At 37.9% G+C, this 14,428-nt stretch overlaps 1 protein-coding gene across 1 annotated transcript in view; it reads left to right on the plus strand.

Moving 5' to 3' along the window:
• FRY (FRY microtubule binding protein) overlaps positions 1–14,428 on the plus strand; it is a 193,951-nt gene that overhangs the window by 74,689 nt on the left and 104,834 nt on the right. The window contains exon 3 of the mRNA XM_026049852.1: positions 5,789–5,842. Coding sequence (XP_025905637.1) covers positions 5,789–5,842 — 54 coding nt within the window. The remainder of the gene's footprint in view (positions 1–5,788; positions 5,843–14,428) is intronic.

A 14,428-nucleotide genomic window follows, 5' to 3' on the forward strand; every position in this document is an offset into this window, starting at 1 on the left:
TTGAGCTAGCTGGGTTTGCAGCAGACACAAAACACTGCCCACCTTCCTTTCCGATTAAAAAGATTATTACGGCAGGGATGTTCAGGTTCTTTTAGGGCTTTGGGGATTATTCATAGTAAATAAGGAAGAAATATATTTTGTTTTTTAAGATCATCTTCACTGTATCTCTGTTCAAACTATGATGTTGAGCATATGGTCTATACCTATTCCATTTTACCTAACTAGGTTCCATAGGTAGAATAGTTATTTAAATGCTTGATTTTTTTAATGGTGCATTCTTCTGCTCTTTCTTTTGGTAGCATTTCCATTCCAGAGAACTACTCAGTGGATTATATTTGAGTACTTCAAGAAATTATATTTTGCATGAAAATATCAGTGTCCATTCTGTCCTTACAAAAATATAGGCCAGTAACATAAAAAATAGGTATAGTTCAACAGGAATAATGTGTCCAATGGTTGCTGAGGATRGAACTCATTGTCACATTAGTGGCACATCATTACAGCATGGTGACATAATGAMGTTTAATACACACTACAGCATCCGTTAGTTTTCCTTTCAGTTTTGTGGCAGGCAGTTGAGAAAAGCTCTCCCTGTGTAGATTTACACTATTGCACTTGGGTAACATCTCTGAAAAGGCACTAATGTAATTAACTGGTAAAAGCAGCCAACTGCCTTTGGAGAAGTATTTTAGCGCGAACTGGGATTTTGACAGATATGTTACTTTTTAGATAAATTGTAAGTATTATATTTAGTATATGAGTATAAATGTAATAAAATATAAATCTGCCATTGCATATTCACTATACTCGGTTTTAGTAGATTCTATTAATGTTTCTAGAGCAGCAGTGACACTCGGAAAGGAAAATAATCTTGAAGTGAGCGTTTCGTGCGCACTGGCAAGTCAAAAAGCTTAGATTTTTTCTCTGAAAAATGATGGTTTCAGATATTAAAGGCAAAATTGTCTTTGCTGATCTTTACTGTTCATCTCTGATGTGTGTTCATGGATGTTTCCAGTATGAACAAAAAGAAAGAATACAAYGGAATGGTCAACTTCAGACAAGAAATGAGGATACTTAGCTTAGTGATTAGAAATTTACAAGTTAAGGCTCCATTATTCTGAAATTATCTGAAGATTTCAACAATCTAGAAATCTGTGGGCTTTTTCAAATTAATCAAAACTTTCTTTATTCATATTTTGTGGTTGTAGCTTTTGGCTCCAAAAAATCAAATTGGCTCCAAATTCAGCCTGCCTATTCATACAAGATTTGGAAGATATTTCTGTAGAAGGTTTTACAGCTACAGGGACTTAAACAGAGTCAACTCATAATATAAAAGAGCCTCTTTGCCATTCCTGAACTGGGTGGGCAAGAAAATAAATAAAAACAAAATGGTGCCTTGAGACTGGAATACATTTTAACATTTAAAAAAAAAAACCTTTTAAATAAATCTATCTCCAGGGCAAAYAGACTGTCATGGAATCTAATACTCAAATTCAATTTAATTTTATTAGGTTTTTTAACCTTGTCTTTGCTTWGCATGAACCTGTGGTACATGATGAAAATATCTGCAAGGAATATAAACATATWTTATAAAGTAGTTGCCATAGCAACAATATCTGAAGTACTGCATAGAATGGGAAAAAAATGATCTCTAAGGATATTAGAGCTAAGCAGTAAAGAATAAGCAAGGAGTTAACACTAGATAAGAAGAAATGATTTATTACATAAAGAAAAAATRCTGTTTTCAGAAGATGTTTGAAGCACTATCACATATTTGAACTTTTTCAGATAACAGCAAAACCTTTCCTGAATTTTGATATTCTGTGCTAAGACAGTGTTGTTCAGTGCTAGAAACATCACGCAGGGAATCATCTTTTCAGCCTCTTAGGGAGCCCTTAGCACTAAAAACCAACACCCTTCATCTTGACTCAATTCATTATCTGTTCAGTACTGATCATTAATAACATAGTAAATAATAACAACCTTGGTCACCTCATCATTGTTCTGTATAGAAATAGAAATAGATAATAACTTTAATAAACTTTAAGAAAATATTGACTGCAGTGGAGAAGATTTCCAAGATAAGAAGCATTTCCAGTCTAAATGAAAGCAACATGAGGGTAGCACACACATAGAGGAACAAGCTCAGGATTCAGGAGAAATTCTSATCCTGAACTCTGATTCAGATGTCGTGAACTGCATTTCCTTTTGGCTCACAAATTCCCTGAGAAAGCAGCAATAACCAAGTTCCAAAAGCAGAAATAATGCTATAGATTCATGCAGGCCAATTCAGTTACTGAATGTTGAAATTATTAAATGAGTTGTATAAACAAGACCTCTTGGAGAACAAGGTAATGTGCTGAGCAGGGTATTTTTGTTAAAATGAATTAGCAGATTGTGCTTAAATGTGTGAGGGCTCAATTACAGACTCCAGAGCACTAAAGGAACACTTCAGTTTGCAGCTGGCAACCCAGTGCTTTCTGAGCAAGTTGACCTACTCAGTGATCTCTTCCCCGAGATACTCYGTGCTTCAAATTTCAGCTGAGTGCTTCCCATTTCAGTGGTATCTGCAGCTCTCCAAAAATGATCATGAGAAGAGCTGTACTCTTAAAATCAGAAATTCCAACATTGTCATCACTGCTTTTTGATTGCAAACAAAGGAGGATTTTCACAATGTAATTCAGGGCAATACTCCAATGTAAGCTTGACTTGCAATTTTTGTTTGYTTAACCTATCTCTGAAAGGGGAAATAAATTGTTATCAAGAAAAGAAAGAAAATATAATATTTCAAAACTTACCACAAATATCAAATATAGTAATACAAGAAGGCAAGTGAATGTTACAGTGAAATTAGTAATACCTGAATTCCGTTGTTTAAAAGTTGCATATTACGAGGACAGCAATTAAGCATCAGGAAATGCTGATTGTCATTAAGCCTTCCTGGTTCCGTATTGGTGGCCRTTTGTGCAGAGCTATAGGAAGCTTTTTTTTATATTGAAATAAACTTGTTAAAAACACTAGCAATGGTACTCACAACAGAACTTAGTAGGAAGGAATATTTCATGCCCAAGTCATTTAAAGAACTCAAGTACTTAAAGAACAGGTGCTACAACACTCAACACTCAAGGCAGAACACACGTCTTGTTAACTAAAATCCCTATTTATAGAATTTCTGCCTGCAGAATTGGCTTTAGAAATGTGTGCATAGTCTAACTGGTGAGACTGTAATAAAGCCTGTGGCATTAATTCAAAATGAATCTGTCATTCACAAGTGAACCTRGCTATGAGGAAGACATGAAAGTGTAATGAGGTTGTTAAGAGTATGGAGTAATTGATTGTGTGTTCCCTTTTACTTCGTATAACAAGTAGGTGCGAGTAGCATTGCTTTTTTATGTAAAATCCTTTTTTTTTTTTTAATATAATACTCTGGTATAAGGGAACACAGAACATCACTAGGACAAGATTTCGGTGTGGCTTCTTCTCCCTCTCAGAAAGTGGGCAGCTCCTGCAGGAGACCTCACGGGAAGCCCTGTTACCAAGCAGGCTGCAGCTCAGGCTGAGACAGAATGAGACCACTGAGTGAGCCTGGGGTTCTGCTTTTCATTTCATCTGTTAAAAGATACTTAAACAGTTCTTTGGACAATATTTGAGGTTTTTTGCTCACTCGGGACTGAGGTGTTTTTTGCTAACTGAGAGCGTCTGAGACCTTGGGGAAGGGCATGGRCAAGACCTGGAGCGTCTGTGGGGCTTCAGTACTTCCAGAGATAGGAGACAGGCAACTGGGACCTTTTCCAGGCTGTAGTTTTATACTTTACTACAGAGCAGGTTTTGTCTCATCTAGCCTTGTCTTAAAGATAAGCATGTTGCAGATAAGATAAGATAAAGATAAGCACCCCTCATTTCTGCCAAAGACACCAAAGACATCTTTTACAGCCTCCAAAGGCATCTTCTGCAGCCATTCAGGTTCTGCTCAGAAAACCAGGCATCGCCCTGCTAGGCACTGTGACCTGAAACTTTTGAATGACAAGGTCCTCTTTATTGAAACGGACCTTAAGGAGCTTCTCTGTGGTAAGACAAGGCTTCTGTAGCAGCAGCAGAAACTTAATTAAATACATTTATATATATATATATATATATATATATATTTATGTGTTATTTCTTTTCTAAATTGCCACTGAGTCTAAAGAAGTTGGTTTGATCTGTCCATGACCAGTTTTGAAAGATCATCTGCTTCACTTTTGAGTATGTAGCAATAGTCAAAAGAAGTATGAGATAGAACCGGATAGGGAAGGACAGAGTTCCTGGTCAAAGAGGAAAGCTGTGGAATAGTTTCATATGTCTCTTGCTGGGCTACGCTATTTTACTGTGTGTCTTCATTACCACTAATCCATCATAAGGCTCTAATTAATAGTTATTCTACCAGTGACATAACTCGGAGAAGCTGCTTTATGTGTTAGAGCCAACAGTGAAAAATATTGATGGTTCTCCTCAGCAAATCAGTGGCTCAGGAGAAAAAAAATGTTTATTTTTCTATTTGGTAGGTAGTCAGGGGATACTGCACTCACCCTGCAGCCAGCCTCCTTGCCAGCTGGCATTAAGAGTGTATCAGCATAATTAATTTCAAAATCAGTCAGCAGATTTTACYGTGCAATATTTTCTTCAGAGAAAAAAATTAAATAATACAAATGTTTGCACCACTGTAAGTCTTTCTTTTCTGTTATCTCAGCAGTTTTACAGATTTTTTTGTTTCCACCCCCCATCCCCTGGCAGTGATGGTATTTTGCCTGATACCTTAGCAAATGCTGATGGGTGGAATGGCTGGTGAAAGCTGAACAGCAAAGCTCATGCTGAGCTGGCGGCAGTGCCCAGATTTTGTGGTCACCRAAGGAGAAAGATAGATGATTATGGAAGAGAGGGAAGAAGAAAAAGGAGTTGRCATATTTCAGACACAAGAAACAGTAGTGGATTTCAGTGCCAAATTAGGGAGGTGACTTATTTCTGACTCATGTATCAGCCTTCAAGTATTGTTTATTTCCCCTGTGGTTCTCAAAATTCATGTTTTGTGTTCAGTAGACTACCGAGCCCTCCACAGACCTCAGGAACAGCCTGCTGGCAAGAAAACACAAAGATAAATCCGTCCTCACACATGGGAGCTCCTTCTGATCTGTGCAGTTCTCCTGGGCCCCCGAGCCCTTGGAGAGAGAGCACAACCTGAGACAACCAGCTGCCAAGGCCAAGATCTTCCATCTCGGAGCAAATTTAAGTCAGAGCCCGTGGAGCAAAAATGCGTTGCTTCCTTTGAATAGTACAGCCATTTTTCCACAATTATCCTCATTAAAAATGAAGCTTGTCATATTTGATTGCTTGTTCTGTAATCACCTTTCTTTGCAAGTGCTCTGTGATGGTGATATGTATGAACATTTTTGCATTGCCTAGCAGGAGTGTAACAAGAAAGCATCCTATAGCTAAATACAGTTCCTTGGTTATACATTAGAGGGAATATTGGGTGTATTTGCAGTTTGGAAAGARTTTATACTAGTCAATCTGAATACCAAGTAACTCAGACATAATAAATGTTAAGCATTTCTCTTTTTGAAAGGCACTGAAGACACTATTTCAGTATCAATTTAGAGGTGTGCGGATAACTTCTTTGTATATGAAAAGAACAGTTTCTCCAGCATTAAAATTCATCATGAGTGAAAATCTATCAGAAAAATACTAGTAGAATTTATAGAACATATGATAATATAATTCTTAAGTAATATATATTTAATACATTTTCTTTCAGGAAAAGCCGCTGACCAAATCTCTGCAACGAGGAGAAGACCCCCAGTTTGATCAAGTAAGGAAGTTCAAATAGCACTTAATTTCTCTGATTTCCATTTCTCAAGCTATAAATTGACTATCTGGAAGGCAGTCTAGTATCCCAATAATGCTGTCATGCCATACAGCACAAGCAAAATCTTTCAGTGTACTTCAGTAGAATTATGAGTGCTCTGACTGAAAACCTAATTTCAGATTGGARTTCTTTTCCATGTTTTCCAGATATATTTTTGCCATAGAAATCAATGATTTTTTCTGTGTATTTGACACAAGTATTATTTCCTTGCTGTTTCGTCTGATAGAGGTTTTGAAGCAATGGCAATGGCTTTCAGAGTAAGCCATTTTTGAAACAAGCTCATGACCCCAAATATTTTTTTTTCCCTTTACGGTAAATATAAGCTCAGTAAATACAGTAAATTTAAGAATCATTGTCACTGCCATTTCTCTCATCAGTGTTTTTTGCATCTGTAGCTGTGACCCAGCACAGCTGTGTATGTGTATGTGTATGTGTATGTGTATGTGTATACACATATGTGTATGTGGCAGTTCACAGTGCTGAGCCATCTCACTCTTTCAAAACTGAGCATAAATTCAATTATCAGGCATTGGATTAGATTAATTAGAGGAAATGACAGAGAAAAAGAATTGGAAACTAAAATAGAATTTATATTATCAATTAGATTTTATTTATTAAAACTTTCATCAAATTGTATTTACTAAAATGAAGTTTATACCCGATATGAGGTTAACAAATGGATTAAGTGACAAAAGATGTAATAAGTATTTAAAAAACTAAAATGGTAGTATGTTCACTTCTTACTGAAAAGTGTGTCTAGAAAAGAAAATCCTAAATAAATAACCTGTTTTGATAGGAAGAAAGATTAGGAACAGAAGTACAGTTGCTAAAAAATTTAAGTTACATTAAGGATATGAAAACTCACTTCCAGCAAAGAGGAGGACTAAACTCAGCATTTTCTTCATCAGCTAAGCACTTTGGGCCTTTTTTCYCTGGAGAAGAGAAGGTTGAGARGGAATCTGATTAAGATGTATAAGTACCTGAAGGAGGACTGTATGGAGGAAGAGGCCAAACTCTTCTCAGTGGTGACCAGTGAYAGGGCAAGGGGCAATGGGTACAAGTTGAAACACAGGCAGTTCCATCTCCATGTGAGGAAGAACTTCTTTCCTGTGAGGGTGACAGAGCCCTGGCACAGGCTGCCCAGGGAGGCTGTGGAGTCTCCTTCTCTGGAGATCTTCCAAACCYGCCTGGCTGCCACCCTGTGCCCCGTGCTCTGGGTGTCGGGGGTTGGACTGGATGATCTCTCGAGGTCCCTTCCAACCTCACCCAGTCTGTGACTCTGTGATTTGCTGCTCCTCCATTCTGTCTCAGCTCCTATCACTGAGCTTCCTGCTGCCCCTGTCACCATTCCCTGTGCTGCTGGAGATGCCTCAAGTTAAGAAACAGGGACAGAAGTAAAAGAAATATGAGAAGCTGCAGCAGAGACAACCTTGGAATCAGCAGCAAATGCCACAAGCTGTTGTTACCACATTGGTTAGCTTAACTTTGTGGGAGGGGATAGGTATGGGTAGGGCTTCAGAACCTGAAATTAATTTGATTTAATGTATTGTATTTTCTGGTACATGTTATGCATAGCACCAGAAGCAAAAGATGCCTGTAAGACCTTGTTGGCCTTCACAGGGACACACTTTCTAATTTTAGTTGGACAAAGTGAAGCTCTCTAGGTTCTTCTGGAGCTCCTTTTTGTGGAGAAGTGCTCAGGTCAGGAGTAATGGCAGGACTTCTGCCTTCTGCTTAGGAGCTCCCTGCCCATCTCTGCTGCCTAAGGAGGGAGTCCGCAGGGAAGCCAGCTCCTGTTCACTAACTAAGCTGCTTTGTGAGTCCCCCTGGCYGCCTAGTGAAAATGTTTGTGGTATTTTTGAGCTTAATTTCTGCTTTTAGCTTTTTTCTCCTTCCTGTGGGGAAAGAGCCACACATAAATGAGAAAGAATAACAAGTCAAGCTGCCCATACGCAAGCCCTGTGATAGTGCTCCCGCAGCGTGTTACACAAATGCATAACTTGATGCTTAATGGGTGGCCATGATTTGATTAAATATTCACGCTGAGGCCAACTGTGGCCCCTYACAAGGATGAATTAGAAGATTTATGCCTGAATAGACACGAGACTGAACACCTTCAATAAATTCCAGATGAGGATAGTGAAAGCTTTTGAGAGAGGAGCAATGGTGCATTTCCAACTAGAGCAACTGCTGTGTGTGCTGGGGGAAGGAAGAAACAGATACAGACAAAAAAAAACAAACAAAAGTAAATTGTTGGTGTCCTGCAGTCCCACCTGATCTGTTGAGACTATTTGTAGAGACTTAATAGAAAAGCATATAACTGAGCTTGTCTTCAACTACCTGTCAGAAGACCCTGTGTTTAGTTGCTTGAAATTTTCCAAACAATCTTCAAGAAGTCACCTGTCTGCCTCAGCCTGAGTTTCAGCAACATTTCTCCTTTCAGGTTTCAYGTTGTTTTGCCCTTGAACAGTACATCCATTTTGAGGTCTTCTAGTGCTTCATCATTGGTAGATGGGACCTGAAAGGTGCCAGATGAATGTGCCTCCTCCCAAGAATGTGGCTCATACGTCTCAAAATCATCTTAATTTGGCTGAATTCAAGACAGATTTTAATGGGAAAAGTTATAGTTTACAGTCGAGATTTTGAAAGAACTCAGCTAGAGTACAGAGTAAAACAGAGCAAAGAGTTTGTTTTACAAATGAACTCAAATACTTAAAGAACATATTGATAATCCCTTGTTTCTGTCTTTCATTAGAGGTGTGAAACGTTTTGGCATTAATTCCTGGAACCTCAAAAAGTCACCTAGCCAAAACAAGAAAATCCGGACATTTTTAATACAGAAAGGGGAGAGGAAAAGAGGGAAAGATCTCCGTGAATAAACCTTTTCAAGAAGCATCTAGTRATTTTGTCTGTTTAAATTTTGCGACATCAAAAATGACACTGTGTCGAAGGAATATAATTTTCATAGAGCCAATTCCTAGGACTTAGTCAAAATTCTTTTTAATTTAAATAAAATCGATAGGTGAAAYGAAAGTGACCAAGTCCCTAGTCACTTTAAAAGACTTTAAAACTAGTCACATCTTTTATGTGTAAGTTAACAAGTAGCAAAAGTCTAGTTTAAAAACTGTATGTTTTCTGCAGGTCAGCTCTAGATGTGGTCAATAATAGTCAAGCCAAAGCTTTGCATTAACTTAAGATTGACAGAGCAGAGCTTTAGGTACTCAGAGTACTCAGAATTAAATTCCACACTGAAGACCCCAGTCACTTAAAATGATGAGAAAATTTTGTTTTGTTTCCCTAAATGGCTTTTATCTCTGGCTTGTGGAGAAACCGTTTTTTTCATCCTGCCCCTTCCCAAACGCCACGTTCAGGATGGTTCTCACCAACACTCTGCATAAGGATCCTGCCATTCCAGGCCTGGGGGCTGAGCGGCTGTATGGATGCAGCAGCAGTGATTCCCATTAGGCAGGTGTCACGTACCCTGCAGTCCTGTCATGTGGGCCCTGTCTGGCTGCCCTCTGCATCGCCCTCCGCAGACTAAGAATAGTATCTTGAGCAAGGCGTGAGCTGTGGAGCAACCTAACTCATCAGACATGCAAGACATCTCACCATTTGCCTTGCAAACGGCAAGTAAACTGCAGTGCAAGTCATCTAACACTGACTATGTTTTGCTTTCTTGGCATACGTATATCTAAAGAAAACATATACAGAAAAATATATACAGTTTTTAATATATGTACACATTTATATATATATATATATATACAATTTTTATATTCAGCTTTACATATTTTTATAATGTATGTTAAAACATGCTTTAAAATTCCTGATGCGACAACTCTAATTGCCTATTGGAAAAGAGCACTCGAGTTCCAGCATTAATGTGCTCTCTGTCACCACTTACAGACATGTTATTAAACATAGTACTACTGAACTATGACTTAAACTTCCTATTGCAGGAAATCATAAAGTTGCAGTACATGAAAAGATCAAAAGTTAGGGTAAAAGAAACCAAAGTGATTATCCAGAAAGAGGTCCCAAGGAAACATTTTTACTCGTCTGCTCTCAGCCCCTACTAATACATGTTCTGTTCTTGCCATAGCACATAAATGTTCTATGAATCGACACCATTGGAAGCAGGAAAAGGGCACTGTTRAAGTTGGGATCAGCAGACATTTCTCCATATAAAATACAACTTGTGTGTAATGTTTTGGCCCTACTTACCTACTTCCATGGAATTGAATGCATAGCAGTGGAACTGTTAGTTTTCCTGTGAATCCATCCATATGAGGTGCCTGTTGTAACAGTTGCAGCACAAACAGCCAAGTGGCTCATTTTTGTTCTAATACTCTTTTCTTAGAAGTGCAGTAGATTAGAGAATGCAAACTGGAAAGCAGAAACAATTTACATTATATGCATTTCTGTGAGATAGGTCAAGTTAAAATAGGAAAATAAAAATACAATCATAATAAATGTGAAAACTACAAATATACACAGATAAAATAAGACACTAAGCAAAATACTGATGGCCAAGTGTCCCTTTTCCCTAACAGCTTAAACATGGTGGCTAGTATAATARCCAAGGAGGCCAACAATAACCTGCTATGTGAGCGTTTCCATCCTGCCCTGTGCTTACAGATGCAGTGTGTGAGTAACCACATCAGCAGCATTAGTCTCTTTCATGAAGTAAATGTATAGCTGCAGTTGATCCTCTTCATGCTTTCATCTAAAATATTATCTCTGTAGTAAAATAATTGTAAGCGTTGCAGATCTATGGGCAAGTAAGATGAAATTACTCATCTGCAAAGATGTTGATGATGATGACCTGATTTTTTAACTTGCACAGCCAGGGTCGTAAATGAAAACTAGGGAGTCCAACTTAAGAGTTATCAGCTTTAAGAAATATGGCTTAGAACTGAAGTGCGAATGAAGTGACATCGTCATAAACACAACTGCACAATTTGCTTCTAATGCTGTAGTTTACACATTTTTTGCATTAGAGAGTTGGCTTATTATAGCTTACATGCTGGAAAATAAATTGGCTTCTGCGAATATATCATGTGCAGAAGGAAAAATGGTAAATGCCTCAAAGGGCACAACTGCAAACAGCATCTAGCTATCTTGATTAGAGTGCAGTTCTCCATCTCCCCCAAACTCCTGTCTAGAGTATTTGAAATAGCAATTTTATTCATTATATCTCTTAATTTTATGTATTTGAGATGAAAACTGGGTCTTTTTAGGGTCCATCAGAGTTTTGCTTTTGATTTCAAGGACCAAGGATTTCATTGCAACTTTTATTTTTCTTGCACTTATATTGCTTATAGCTCCATTTTTTGGTTATGGATATGCATGAAGTGGAAGTTCAGTGAAGGGGAGACATTATTGCATAGCTGTGGATGTCATGAGCACAGCTAAGACAATGTTCAGGCAGTTCTGCTTTTGATAGCATTGGTCGAAAATGTAAAATGTCTCTCCTGATGTAAATTGTAAATTGCACATTTACAGTTCAATTATTTTGAATTTGATTTTAAAAATGATATGCAAACACCCTGCAAATGATAGACTTGAAAAAATAAATTAACACTATGCAAAAGGGAATTTTGCCAGTCTCCCTTATTAAAAAGGAGATAAAACGGACATTTAACTTATATCGTAACATGAATAGCTTAAAAAATGAAGCCAAAGTCAAGAAATTAATGTAGTTGGAAGTTGAGTGTAGTTTTGAATTTATTTGCTGTTAATATAGAAATCAGTATTATTGATCTGCTGTTAGTGTAAACATTTCTTACATTTGTATATAGACAATATAATAAGACTTTTATGAAGGTGCATAAATTGTAGCAAACTATGTGGGCAGAATTTCATTTAATTTACTTCTACATATTAATCCAAAATAAATATTAAACATTTACATAAAGTATATTTAATATACTGTGAACATAAGTTTCAAACAGCTCTGCACTTGTGCAGATTTCTTCTCCTTAAAGCTATACAGTAGGTAGTTCATTTATGATGGAAGAACATGATCATTTGTACAACAAGGACATATTTGTACATCTGTGCACTCCCTTTCAGGAGCAGCACAGAGCTAGAATTCATCTCCCTCCCGGATTTACTTCCAATAAATGAAAGGGTTGAGTAACCAACACGCTGGCTAGACTTCCCTCCCTTCCTGTTCTCTGAGAGCCAGGTCTTTGCCCATTCCACCCTTCCTTCCTGTCTCAAAAATGCAATGACAGAAAGATTAAAAAAGAAGTATATTGACCTTTTATCCCTGCTGAAGACACACACTGTAAATTCGGCTCAGAAAGTATGGCATGTGGAGATTTAACACGAGTCTTTTTGGCTTTTTATGGTGAGTAAAATGTATAGTTGAGATTTAGAGAACACCGTTGATATATACCTAGAGAATGTGCCGAAAGATCTGATTGAAACACGTTTCCACTTACAGTTAAATATTGTGATCTCTTAAAGATACTTATGTTTCAGCTATTTATTTTTTATTTACAATCTTTTCATGATCTTAAAAATGTATTTTTCTCACAAAACTCTTGCTGCTCTTGCTGGGTTTTATCTTCTTCCCCAGAAAACCATTTTTATTTACATCTAAAAATTAATAACTAGTTTGATGCCAGCTTCAGGAAAACTTTGGAAAGCAATGGAGAAGTGATAGTGAGTAGGAGTTTACCCTGACACAAGCTGATTTATGTCTTTCAAGTGTTTAAGTGCTCTGTGCTTGAAGGCTTTGGTTTAATTTGACCTGGGCGGTTGTAATTCCTTATGAAAGGCCTCCTGTCAGTGCTGCAGGCAGTGCCTTCACACCCTCTTCCACAGCAACTTGTTCAACATTTCAGGTAGTAAAAGATACTGAAAACACTGGATTGAAAAGCTGTATACTTTTCTAAAACAGTACTTTTATAGAAGCAGACTTTTTATTACAGAGGAAGTTGATATAGCTTTATACTTGTCTTAAATGCTGCATACTTATTTTAAGCCATAATACATGACTACAATCAAAATAATGGTACTTCAGTCTCAAAATGCTTCATAAGCTTTAGACCACACATACCTGTAGATTAGTGAACTCGTGAGGCTGAAAAACTGAAAATGTACAAAAAAACACATGAAAAACATATCAGCCATTTATATAAACTAGCCATCGTCCTAGAAAATTTGTCATTTAAGGCCTTGGTAGTGTCTGAAAATAGTGCTTAAGTAAAGCCTTGCTTTACTCCTGTCTTAGGCACGGACTTCCCCTGAGCTTGGTCATATATGAGATGTTAGATGTTACTGTTGTTCTTCCATAAGCCTCTAAACATGCATGATGTTTTATATTTATGCAAGTGGGTAAGCCTGCCAAGAGCTAATATAATTATCAATATACTTGACGTGAAATGCCAAGGACATTTTTCTGCATTTTGCTGCTGTTACTCAGCAGTTTGCAGGATGGAACCCCTAAGAGGTCAAAAATCTGTAGGTCAGTAATTCATTCATATTTTAAATAGGTATTACTCTCTCTTCCTAGCAAGTACTCAATTTCTATGGCTGTAAACATTCATATATAATCCTCTTGGATTTTTTTTTTGTATCATCATAGCTTTGATCTGTTCATGTATTGCAACTTTATGGTTTTGCTCCAACAGAAAGTTCAAGTCACAGTTTAGTAGTACTATTTTTAATCATATTTCTGTAACTGGTGACACAGAACACGATAACTTTGAGTAAACAGTAACACTCTTTACCAGTGTGCTACTAGAGCTGTTTAACCAGGAACTTTTCCAGAATGAGTTATGACTATTTTCACAGAATCACAGGATCACAGAAGGGTTGAGGTTGGAAGGGACCTCTAGAGATCACCCAGTGCAACCCCCTGCTCCAGCAGGGACACCCAGAGCACAGGGCACAGSGTGGCAGCCAGGCGGGTTTGGAAGATCTCCAGAGAAGGAGACTCCACAGCCTCCCTGGGCAGCCTCTTCCAGGGCTCTGGCACCCTCACAGGAAAGAAGTTCTTCCTCACATGGAGATGGAACTGCCTGGGTTTCCATTTGTACCCATTACCCCTTGTCCTGTCACTGGCCACCACTGAKAAGAGCTTGCCCCCTTCCTCCCTACATTCTCCCTTCATGAACTTATACATGTTAATCAGATCCCCTCTCAGCCTTCTCTTCTCCAGGCTAAACRGGCCCAGCTCACTCAGTCTCTCCTCATACAAGAGATGCTCCAGTCCCCTATTCATCTTTGTTGCTTTCCRCTGGACCCTCTYTAKAAGCTCCACGTCCCTCTTATATTGGGGAGCCCAGAACTGCATGCAGTTTTTTTATTAATTTGTTCACACAAAGATACCAACCATATATATTTTGCTGTATATATAAAGAAGTCTAGTTTGGTAGATTAGCATGGACACCTAAGTCATCTAGTTGATGAGGCTAATGGTGAGATGCATCTGTATATTCCATTGGTTGAGGTTATTTTAAAGTTGGTTATTTTTCTCAATATATTGTGAGCTTGAAGAGGGGTAGCCAGCTGTCA

The sequence above is a fragment of the Nothoprocta perdicaria genome, unplaced genomic scaffold (genome assembly GCF_003342845.1).
Source record: "Nothoprocta perdicaria isolate Ctin4 unplaced genomic scaffold, notPer1 scaffold_62, whole genome shotgun sequence".
Lineage (NCBI taxonomy): Eukaryota > Metazoa > Chordata > Aves > Tinamiformes > Tinamidae > Nothoprocta > Nothoprocta perdicaria.